The sequence below is a fragment of the Orycteropus afer genome, unplaced genomic scaffold, assembly GCF_000298275.1.
Source record: "Orycteropus afer afer isolate SDZICR_OR568_19922 unplaced genomic scaffold, OryAfe1.0 scaffold00078, whole genome shotgun sequence".
NCBI lineage: Eukaryota > Metazoa > Chordata > Mammalia > Tubulidentata > Orycteropodidae > Orycteropus > Orycteropus afer.
The window spans coordinates 5,216,390-5,228,202 of record NW_006921665.1 but is presented as its reverse complement, the minus strand read 5'-3'; the positions used below and the strand labels follow the sequence as shown (position 1 = coordinate 5,228,202).

The following is an 11,813-nucleotide window of genomic DNA, read 5'->3' as shown; positions in this document are numbered from 1 at the left end:
GAGCCGGCGGAGCCGCACCCCGAGCCGGCGGAGCCGTACCCCGAGCCGGCGGAGCCGCACCCCGAGCCGGCGGAGCCGCACCCCGAGCCGGCGGAGAAGGTCAAGGTCTGTGGTAAGAAGACGAAGCTTTAGTATATCACCAGTCAGATTAAGGCGATCACGAACACCCTTGAGAAGAAGGTTTAGCAGATCTCCCATCCGTCGTAAACGATCCAGGTCTTCTGAAAGAGGCAGATCACCTAAACGTCTGACAGATTTGGGTGAGTAATTCTTTTAAAAATCGAGTGGTATTGTAATGGAGAATGATTTAATCCTAATTTTTTTCTGTTTTTGGCAAACGTAATATTTTGGATTATTAGTTTAGGATGAAATTTCCTATCTTTAAATTTTTAAAACCAGATTAGCCTGTGTTTAGGAAATGTAGTGACAAAGCCAAAGTATAAGGATAGATGTAATTAGAATTAAGGAGACCTGCTTTGGGCTGTTAGAACTAAGGTATTTCCACACTTGAACACTATGTTGCTTAAGCTTATCTTGCCATAGTTAAGAATGGAATGTAGAAGTATAAGTTCAATAATTTAACAATTAGGTTAATATAAGCTTATATTATTATTGCATGTATTTCAATACATCTTTGCAGAAAAGCCTGAAATTTCATTGTTTATTAGTAAGTTACATGTCTTAACATGGCAATATATAGAACGTTAAATGATTGTGAAAGTAATTGTGATTGGAAGTAAAGAGGGAAGTTGGCATGTAGGGAGTCATTAATTGGATGAGTAATAACTAGCAAAATAAGCTATTAGATGTAAGATGAAATTAGATGAAAGATGTATTAGATGAAAGATTTTAAATCATCTGTTTTGTAGTACTTTAAGAAGAAAATGCCATAATTTCCCGATTTTAAGTATGATGCAGAAATATTAAAATTTTAAGGTATTACGTGAACACTGGCAATAATAGTGGATAAACTGTTAACTCCAGTAGATTGGCTATTTCCAAGTCTGGGTTATCTAAAAAGACACTAAGAAGTAGGTGCAAAGGAGGAGAATGCATTCATTTCAGCGTAAGATGTCTGAGTTCAAAGCACTGGGCAGCAGAATAGTGTTTTATCCTCAAATAAGGATAAAATGCATGTATACACCTTTTTTTACCAAATAGTGAAACCACAAAACGAATATACCAGTATGTGATGATTGCTATAGTATTGGTATAGGTAAGCTACTTGAGGTGCAAAGTAGAGAGGAATGTTAATTCTGCCTTAATGATGACTTCTTAGAAGAGTTGGCACTTGAGTGAGGTTTAAAGAGTGATTTAGATATTGTCGGTGAGCTCCAGGAGGGATGGTCAAAACTTGGAGTTAAGGATGTGATATGTTTGCAAAGTAAAGTCAGCTTTGCTATGTGTGTGTCTTAGTGGGTGGCAGGGTGAGCATTACAGCTGTGTAGGTTAGCTGTTGGGTAGTATTTGGAAAGCTCAGTGTGAACTTAATTCTTTAAATAGGGGGACAACTGCTTAAAAACTTTAAGCTGAGTAATGTGATCACAGGTATAACTTAGGCAGAAATTTGATGCCTTTAATACTGTTAGGATTATAAAATTTGGTAATATAAAATATATAACCTTTTAGGAAAACTGTTTGTATTTTTTCCTCTTACAGATAAGGCTCAATTACTTGAAATAGCCAAAGCTAATGCAGCTGCCATGTGTGCTAAGGCTGGTGTTCCTTTACCGCCAAACCTAAAACCTGCACCTCCACCTTCAATAGAAGAGAAAGTTGCTAAAAAGTCAGGAGGAGCTACTATAGAAGAACTAACCGAGGTAAGCTAGACAGAATTTGTTTTCGTTCTAAAATGGATTATTCCAGTGATGTTGACTCTGGAGCGTGCCAAAACCCGAATTGTGGGCTGAACTGATAATGGCTGGCACCGAGTGGCCAAAACCCGAAATACAGATGTGGCAGCGGCAGAAGCTCTGTTTAGCAGGCCATTATCCGGGATGGCTAAGCTCCGCTAGCTAAAAGTTACTTCCCATTACTTTTGCTTTCCAGTTTTAGAAGCCAAACTGACTGAGGAGTGGGACGGTTCGTTTGAATGGAGGAGGTGTTGAGTGAGCAACACGCAGAAGCTCGCCTACAGTTTCGTTTCCATTCACGACGTGTTCACTGATCGCCACGAGTGTACTGCATATACGCAAAGACACAGACAATCTTCAGAAATGATCTTTTGCCACCGGAGCTTGGAAATTAATGAGCTTGGCTGGCCATTGCCTGAAAGGAACTTCTTTCGCATCAACATTTCGGGTTTTGGCTGTTTGGTACCAGCCATTGGCGATAATGGCCGGCCATTATCAGTTCTTCCTGTGGTTCGGGTTTTGGCAGTAACATATATGTATTTTAAACACACTTATTTTGTTTTTAAAATTTTGATCTTTTCAATTGAGGCTTTTTTGGGGGGGCTTTGTTGTATTAATGGCTTTTTTTGGGGTGGGGGGGATGCTGAAATATTGCTGCTAGGATCCTGAAATATACCATACTGTTTCATATATTGAAACTTGTTATTGGCTAGCCTTATGCCAGCCTGCCAATGTCAATATTTTCTGTTCCCCTTGGTTACAAGCCTGATATACTTTGTGATTTTGGCTAAATGAGCTTTTTATCCTATTGTGATATTTTTCAATTGATAATGGATGTGATGAATTCTACTGCTTGTTTAGACAGGTCGGCCCAAATTTACTCTGACCTTTTTGTAAAGCCAGGTAATAGAGTCTTTTCCTTCGCTTCTCAGGAAGCAACTAACTTCGCTTAATGTGTCAGATCTCATCAGTTGGACCCTCTCCATCATGCTTTATTTTGCATTCTTGAGTTCTTTTCCTTAAGAGACTTAATCTGCAACACATTTATGGAGAGGCATGTTACTATCTAATCCTATCCCAAATGCTTCAGATCTTTTTATTTTGCCATACATTTGGGTATCATATAGTCTCTTAATATATTTTCTCACTTTCCCTTATTACAGTACAAATTACAACTTTTTAAAACAAATTTTAAATTGTAAAGGTTATCAAATCCAAGCTCTTTATCCAACATTTGATACCCTGTGAACACTTAGTGTTCGTTCCTCTATACCATTTTAGCCTAATCTTCAGCCTTCTTGTCCCTTTAACAATTTTTTTCACCTTTTTTTCCATCACCTGACTAGGATGACTTTATTTTCTTTTGCCTACCAGTACTTGTTCCTTACTATGAAAATCTGGCTCAGAACTTTTCAAGGAATTACTCCTTGGGTATCTAACCTTGCCTGACTATTCTTTTTTAAGCCTTTGTTTTTTTCAGCACTTATGTACTCAGTTTGTATATCGGTTTGCACTTGTTATTGTGTTGCTCTGTAAAAGCGTTACTCAATTATTTCATGTGTATGTATATGTCTCTTGAATTAGATTGTAAGCTCCTTGAGAGCAGGGACCATGTTTTCTTTTTTTTTTTTGTACTCCCTGGACAGTGCCCAGTTCAGTGCTCTGCACATAGTAGGTGCTCAATAAATGTTGTTGACTGACTGAACAGCCAGAGTGTGTTTAAATGATGGCTAACTAGCTAAGTTACCTATCTATAAACTATTGTAAATCTTATTCTTGAACATTAATGTTACATAGTTTTGATTATTTCTAAGAAATTACATGTGATTCTACATAAATGTGTAAGATTTATCTTCTGTTTGTTTTTGCTTTTTAAGAAATGCAAACAAATCGCACAAAGTAAAGAAGATGATGATGTAATAGTGAATAAACCTCATGTTTCGGATGAAGAGGAAGAAGAACCTCCTTTTTATCATCATCCCTTTAAACTCAGTGAACCCAAACCCATTTTTTTCAATCTGAATGTGAGTATTAGAGTTTCTGAATTGATGAAAACAACTCAATATATGGAATTATTTAAATAAAACCCAGATTTGTAGTTATTCTCTTTTATTAATTCTTAGTTTAAATACCGTGAGAAATAATGCATAAAACCCATTTGCTTCAGATTATGTTGAAAATCTCCAGAAACCATTTTAATGTCGGTATTAGTTTTGTTATATTGAGTTTTAATTAAATCCTCTTTATTTTTTAGATTGCTGCAGCAAAGCCAACTCCACCAAAAAGCCAGGTAACATTAACAAAAGAATTTCCTGTGTCATCTGGATCTCAGCACCGAAAAAAAGAAGCGGATAGTGTTTATGGAGAGTGGGTTCCTGTAGAGAAAAATGGTGAAGAAAACAAAGATGATGATGACAATGTTTTCAGCAGCAATTTGCCCTCTGAGGTAAGTAAAAAGAATAAAATACATATATTTTTTCCTTTTTTATACCTGAATCTGCCATTTTATTGTTATTTTATATCTGATTTGGATTCTGTTTCACTCTTCTTAGGGCCGGGTTAAACGGCAGGGCCGGGTTAGACGACAGCTGAAACAACCCGCAGCTTCTCATTTGACAGTAACTCGATGCAATTCACTTTGTGGAACCAAGCCACAAAGTGAAAAGCATCGAATTGCAGAGAACAGTGTTATCACATCCCTACCCAACATTGGGCCCTCCATGCATTTGTGGGAAGGTAGCCCAAGGTACAACTATTTAGCTTCCCGTTTTGCTTCGAGGCTTTATAGCTCTAGATTTTGGTGGTAGCAAATTTATTGGGTGGAGGGATTGAGCGGAGAGAGGCAGATCCTCAGGTTCAACACAAGAACTGGATTGGAAAAGGTCACTAAAGTGAGCATTTTGGGTACATAGCCCATTGCCCTTAAAGAGTGGTTTCTTATTATTTAACTGGGTTGTTGATCAGAAAGCCTTTAATTTTAATCAGTTTTCCTTCCCTGTAATACCTTGGTCCTTTTGAATTCTTGTGTTTAACTTAATGCTCCGCCTTGGTACTCCATTCCCTTCTCCTCTTTGCTACTATTAAAAGTTGGAGAAGTGGAAGTTACCCTTTGAAATTTCAATGAGGCTATAGTTGTATCTTGTCAAAATGACGCAGTAATAATGCCAAGTGTCAAAATAACCCCATTAAAATGCCGCCTGATTAAATAATGTGCTGCTAAATATAATGCACATGAAAACAGCAAGACTGTATATATATGTAAATATATATATATATATCTGTATCTTTGTATGTATCTCTGTATCTGTATCTTTGCTGTATCTTTTAATAAACAGTTTACTTTTATTTAACTTGTTGTGCAAAATCACGCTTGGGGGATCTGGGAGGGTGGAGACTAAATAGGGGGGTGGGAGTTACAAGTGATAACCATAGACTAGTTGTCATCACCTTTTCTTCCTCTTGCCCTTCGTGTCCAAAGACCTGACATTTGTCCAAAGACTAGACTAGATAGATATCTGATGCCCTTAAAATGTGGGACTTCTTTCCCACTTCCCTTTTATTGTAGTTCCTGGGATGTGCAGGTCAGAAAGACCTGTAATCTTCACCTTCAGGTTCCTTTCACTGGCCATGTCATTTATCACTAAACACATTCAATACTACAAGCAAACAATTCATGTTTATAAAATCAGAAAGTGAACAGAACCCAAATCAGAAACTTTTTGATAGCAGTATTTTTTTCCCCTGAGATATTCACAGGCGACATTTTCACTGTGTTTTTTTGACCTGCGGCATTTTGAAAGGGAACAAGTTCTGTGCGATGAAGCAGGACATGATAACTAGACAGTGCAACTTAAAGTCACGGGTGATGATCTATGTTCTGTATTCACATGGAGTATATAATTGAAGTTATACCATCACCAGTAAAGGGTGAGCATAGCAGGTGTGGATAGTATTTTATGAAATCATTTGAGCAGTTCAGTTGCTAATTCCCAAATAAGGCTACCTACACATCTGAGGAGGGAAAGACTAACTGACATTAAGAACTGACTTAATCTTATAGTAGCTGAATATAAACCTTGATAAAGAGGGCTGAACAGACTTAGAAATCCTGATACATGGATAGTTTTCAATCATTAATTCTTGCATATTAAGCATTTAACAAAGAGTTGGAGAAAACATAGCCTGGGAGATTATATGAGAAAACTATTGCAATGGGGTTGAAGACCTATGAATAGGATTGGAAAATTCCAGGGGGTTTTCCGGAGAAGTAAGCGTAATTATTTTAACTTTCTTCAGCTGAACATGGGGGAAGTGCTTAGTGGATCCTGATGATTAAGCTACTTTTTGAGAGGGTGTGTGTGTGTGTGTGTGTGTGTGTGTATGTGTAAGTGTAACATTCAGTATGCAGCCATGTTAACATTGATGGTGCGATGTCCTCCGCCTTATCATCAAACGTGACTGTCAGATTTTAATAAAGATTGGGGAGAATTACAAAAAATTCTGGGGATGAGGGATGGATAAACGGGTACGGGAATTATAGTAAGTAAAGAAGTCTTTTTAAACCAGATGAAGAAACGTCAGGGCAAAATAAAGCCAGATACTCTTGTGGGAAGATAAGTACAATTTTTTGACATCAGGACTCTTGTATATTTAAGCCAGTTACTTGGAAGATTAGACTCAAAAGAATAGTAAATACTGTACAGAGGTTAATTAGTACTAAATAAAAAAATCCAAAATTTTTGGAGGAAAGGGAAAGGATTATGTTTTGCTTTCAAGTCTGTACTCTTCACCTAGCAACACCTAGAGGAAATGTTCACAACATAAAATGTTTAATTCTAGTTTTCATAGAAGAATGTTGGTGGAATACTATTGACATTTTATGGTAGCACTGACCGTTTTGATTCTGTTAGGGGTTATAATAAACGCTCTCTAAAGTGAAAATTCTCTCAGATGGTCAGCTTCTTAAGTGAATTGTTTTAATTTTTTCCCTCTCATTTTCATTTCAATAAATATCAGTGGAGTTTGTGGTTCTTTAGTCCTGAGCATAAAACATTTAGGTGAAGATCACAGATTTGATTTCCATAAGGACTGAATTAACTTGTTATAAATATAAATACGGACTACATCCTTAACCCCAACAATTGTCTTGCACATGAGTGCTCTTTAACTTAAGTATGAGTGGACAGAAGTTGTGGATGGATCAGCATAAATCCTTATCTTATGGGAAAACAACTCAACTGTGTCCTGCCCTACTGCCATAGCATCGTCTTCCTACCCAGAAAACAGCCAGCGGCATCGCTCAGTAAGGAGTGACTACAGAGCTTTGACCATATTTGTGTGAATACGATTTATAAACAATGAAATCATGAATTTGGGGAAATAGTATTTAAAAAAAATACTCAGGGACATTAATTCTTGGTTAAAACGTAATAAAGTTAGTAAAAGATTACTGTTAGCATGGAGTTTCCATGGTTTACTGTCATAAATGTTTAGAGGTCCAGAGGTAAATCTCCATTAAGGTCTTCGTGATAGCTTACATGTTAAAATCATATTTATCACAAGCAGTGAGCTTGGTTTGTATTAATGAAGTACATTTTCACATTTCAATGGGGCTAAAATTCTCTGTTTACAAGCTGTATATTTATAGAGTGTAGGAAGGCTAAATTTTTGGGATAAGATGAATATTTTAATTAGAAATTAAGCACATAGGTACTGGCAGTGCTAGAATATGAAATGTAGAGCTCTGCTTTTCATTCTTCTATCCTTAGATTCTTCTAGGTGGTTAACATTGATTATATTTGAGCCATTTACTAGGTTAAGTTCCAGTGTAATTCATTTAGCTTAAATGTATTTGTAAGTTAACTAAGAGTTGCACTGGAGGATATATATAACAAAAAGATTCATAATCTACTTTTTAAAACCAACCCAATATAAAAACTGGGACATTCTGTATTTAGTGTGGCTTTTGTTTTTGTGATGGTCATTTTGTTCTTTTCTGTGTGATCCTCTATATTTTTACTAATTTTTGCTAACTATTTTAAATCATGTTTTATATTCAGGTCAGATGATTTTCATTAATTCTGTTTTATTAAAAATTTTTTTTTGCCTTTAAATTTGAACTGTCTTAAAATAGTTGTACTGAAAATAACTTTTGTGCTACAGAAGTTACTCCTTATCTCACTGATCCCATCTGGACAGTTCTAGTTCTTTTATATCCTTTCACTGACCTTCTAAGAAATAATTTGTTCTACTGTAGTAACCAGTTGAGTTAGCAAAAGTGGGAGTAAACCGACTGAGAAGGAACTTTTAATGAAAAATAAAGATATATAAGGTATACTTGTAAAATTTAGGTCATTAAGTGTTCATTACATGGTGCCAGATGCATTATGTATTTCATTACTCAGGACATCATTATACGTTATATAAGAAGTAATAATCTGTCTTGCTGAGATAGTAAATAACTTCGACAGATTTTTAGTGATGTGTAATTTAGATATAACTCATTACACTCTTTTATGTAGATTGCACTATTTAGAAGTCTAGGGAAAAGAAATTCCCCATTATAATACCTAGAAATACTACCATACAATCATCATTATACTTTATAGATTATAAGGTACTTAATCTAGCAATTGAATATTAAAGTTTTGGGTATTATAGTTGGGTTTTTATGCAATATTGAATAGCCTGCATTATCTTGAAAAGCTAGATACAAACTCCTAAGCATCCTTGATAGATAATTTCGATTCATTCTACTTTGAATACATTTTTTTTTCATTTAAAAATAAGAATATGAAATTGTCAAATTATTGTTAGGTGCTGATGAGTCAATTCCCACTTGTAGTGACTCTTTGGTAATAAAGTTTTGACATGAATTGCATCTCATTTGGTTAGTCTGCTGAAGAATTAATAAAGTAGTACAATCTTGGGGGGAATAATTAGTTGTCACTGTATCTAAAGTAAATTTACAGTAAATGTTAAGGTTGCTATATAAAAATTTCTTACAAAGTGAAATGCATATTTAATAGGAGATATTACTGAGAATTTAGGGAAGTAACATCCTGGGAATAAATAAAGGAAGTATTTAGGTTATTGGCTTTAACTCAATAAAGGTTAAAAGATAAAGTATGAAAAATGTAAACAATTTCTAGAAAGTATATTTACAGGTATAGTTACTACCTTCAAATTATGAAGAATAAATTAGTTTTACAGAAAAGTGGGAGTTTAGAGAGCCACCTAAATGCATTTTTATGTCAACTTTATAGTGAGAGATTATAGATTAGGGCCCAAGATGGTAGGTGGACATATTTTCCCTTACATCTCTTTAGATTTTAGATTAAAATGTACATTAAAAACTTAATTATACCCAACACCTGAACACTTAAGATTTACAGACTGCTATAAAACCAAAAGTAATTCTAGCAAGGTTAATGATAATCCTCTCTGACAATTTCAGGAAACAGCTAAGGCCATGGAAACACATATTTCAGCCTGAAATATTTGAGTTCCATTTAAAGCCCCAGAAATGGACCAGATAATAGAAGGGATAAGTGAACATACTAACTTCTTAGTCTTTCAGGCTGACTTTACATAGATTTGCTCTATGTTTTGACTAAAAATTCTGTATATATTTTGTAGAATTAATTTAGCTTTTGCCTTCATTTTTAGAAGGCAATATAAAAATTATAGTTTTTCTGTGTAAGAAAAAGCTTGATTTAGCTAAAGGAATATTAAGTGAGTCAGCAAGATAACTGAGAATGATTCAGGTTCTGGAGTTAGAGAAAGGAACAGTGAATGTGCTTAGGCATGAGAATATGATTATTCATGTAATCATTCTTACAGATATCTCTACTATGTAGGTCTTGTTTTTTAAAAGAAGTATTTCATAACAACATAGTTTCACACAGCTAGCCCTTAACTACTTAGGTTTTTAAAAAAGGAAAATCAGTATCTAATTATTTTACGGACTTCCTTATATTTATGTTATTTATGCAATATGTATATGAAAATAATAACCTCCCTCATGCCAGATAAGCATTTTCCAAAACAATTTTTAGGTGAAATAATTAAAAATATTAATGGGTTAAGTGGGGTTAGAAGGTAAAGATTAAGAGTTAGTGGAGCTGAGCTCTTAATTTTAGTACAAAGCCCATTATCAAGTAATGAGGTTTTCCTCCTATGGTTAAGGCTTCCACAAGTCTGCAAAGTGGGAATTTGCTCAGAGTTTTACTCTTAAGAATTTTCTTGGCCATTAAGAAACATTTTAAAAGTTAAAACATAAAATCACCTATTTAGCATAAGGTGTTAAAGGTGTATTAAGCTTTGAAAAGACTAAGACCTTTCAAACATCTCAATTTAATTGATGCTGTTATCATGTACTTAAAAATAATTTAACTTTAGTTATAAATGTATGCAAACTGACACAAGATTAATTTGATTTATATAATCTGCATCTATTCTTTGAAAGTAATGGGTTTTTAAGACTTAACTACTACTTCATTGCTACTGCAAGGTGAAGAGATGTGCTGATGAGTAAAGGAGAAATCATTTACACAATAATGGTTTTCCACTTGCTAATTCAAGAACTTTGCTTACTACTTCTGAAAGTTATGGTAATAAGAAAGTTCTTGATGGAACTTTCTATGTGGTTTTAGTATGATGTAGTAGAAAATATGCTGAAATCAGTCAAAAACTTTGGGTTTTACTGTTGCCTCTGATATGTAGTAACAATTCCATCCATTTTCTGAGGGAACTTTATCTTTCTGAATCTTCTGCCTACTTTACAAGATCATTACTATGTAAGACTGTTTTGTTTTTGACATACTGCAACTAAAGATATTACGAGCACTTTTCAGAATTTTTGGGGGGGGGCTTTGGTAATTTAAGATAATTATCTATGTTTTCTTTCTTAGCCTGTGGACATCTCTACAGCAATGACTGAGCGAGCACTTGCTCAGAAAAGACTCAGTGAGAATGCATTTGACCTTGAAGCCATGAGCATGTTAAATCGAGCTCAGGAACGGGTATGTAGCAGTTTTTAATGTCTAAATGAAAATTTTACTAACTAAATGATTGAATTGTGACATAATAAAGTCTGGTATGATGTTGAAATACAGGTCTTTATCTAGAGAACTCAAAAAAATAAAACCATTTAATTATCTGGCTTTAAAAGCAATCTGAGGTGTGATCATTTATTTAGTACATGCTTATTGTGTAGTATGTGGCAGGAACAGCTGAGAGAACATAGAAAAATTGCTCTCATGGAGCTTACAGCTGGTTTATAAAAAAAAAACGGCATATATTAACTCATCTAGTGCTCACAACAACCCTATCAAATACAGATACCGTTATTAGTTCCCATTTTCCAGCTGAGAAAACAGTGGTTAAGTGGTATCTAGTAAGTGGGAAAACTGGGATTTAAATCTAAGCAATTTGAGTACACAGTCTATGCTTTTAACAGTAGATACCTTCTCCACGAATACTGTACCTTTCTACAGCAGATCTAGATGGAAACAGTAGTGCAGGTTCAGACCAATATGGAAAATAATGCTTGCCATATCAAATGCTCAGTAACTAATTTGAATGAGTAACAGGTGGTTCTTTAACCATCATAATGAATGCTGGTGATAGAGTGGAAATTTTCCTGTATTTAAGCATATGTTAGGAATTTAATAAATTAAAACACAGATTATCATGACATTAATTGGAATGCATTTGTCTGAGATAGGTAAGAATGGGACAGGATCCTTTCTCATATTAGGTCTTTTTTGTGTTTCAGATATTTCTCTTGTTACCAGTGATAGTTTGAAGAATGAGTATTATAGCTGTACTTTTTAGTTAGTTGTTAAATACTTAACTCTTATTAATGATTCATTGTTGGATTAATTGCTTCAAACTTCTTTGAAGGATTAGGGCAATACTTAATTTTTAATGTATATAAATGTAATATTTGTTTTAAAA

General features: G+C 34.7%; 1 protein-coding gene across 1 annotated transcript in view; it reads left to right on the top strand.

The window, feature by feature from the left end:
* SON (SON DNA and RNA binding protein) overlaps positions 1–11,813 on the top strand; it is a 31,375-nt gene that overhangs the window by 12,083 nt on the left and 7,479 nt on the right. The window contains exons 4-8 of the mRNA XM_042781008.1: positions 4–260; positions 1,660–1,820; positions 3,731–3,877; positions 4,108–4,299; positions 10,766–10,876. Of these exons, the coding sequence (XP_042636942.1) occupies positions 4–260; positions 1,660–1,820; positions 3,731–3,877; positions 4,108–4,299; positions 10,766–10,876 (868 nt within the window). The remainder of the gene's footprint in view (positions 1–3; positions 261–1,659; positions 1,821–3,730; positions 3,878–4,107; positions 4,300–10,765; positions 10,877–11,813) is intronic.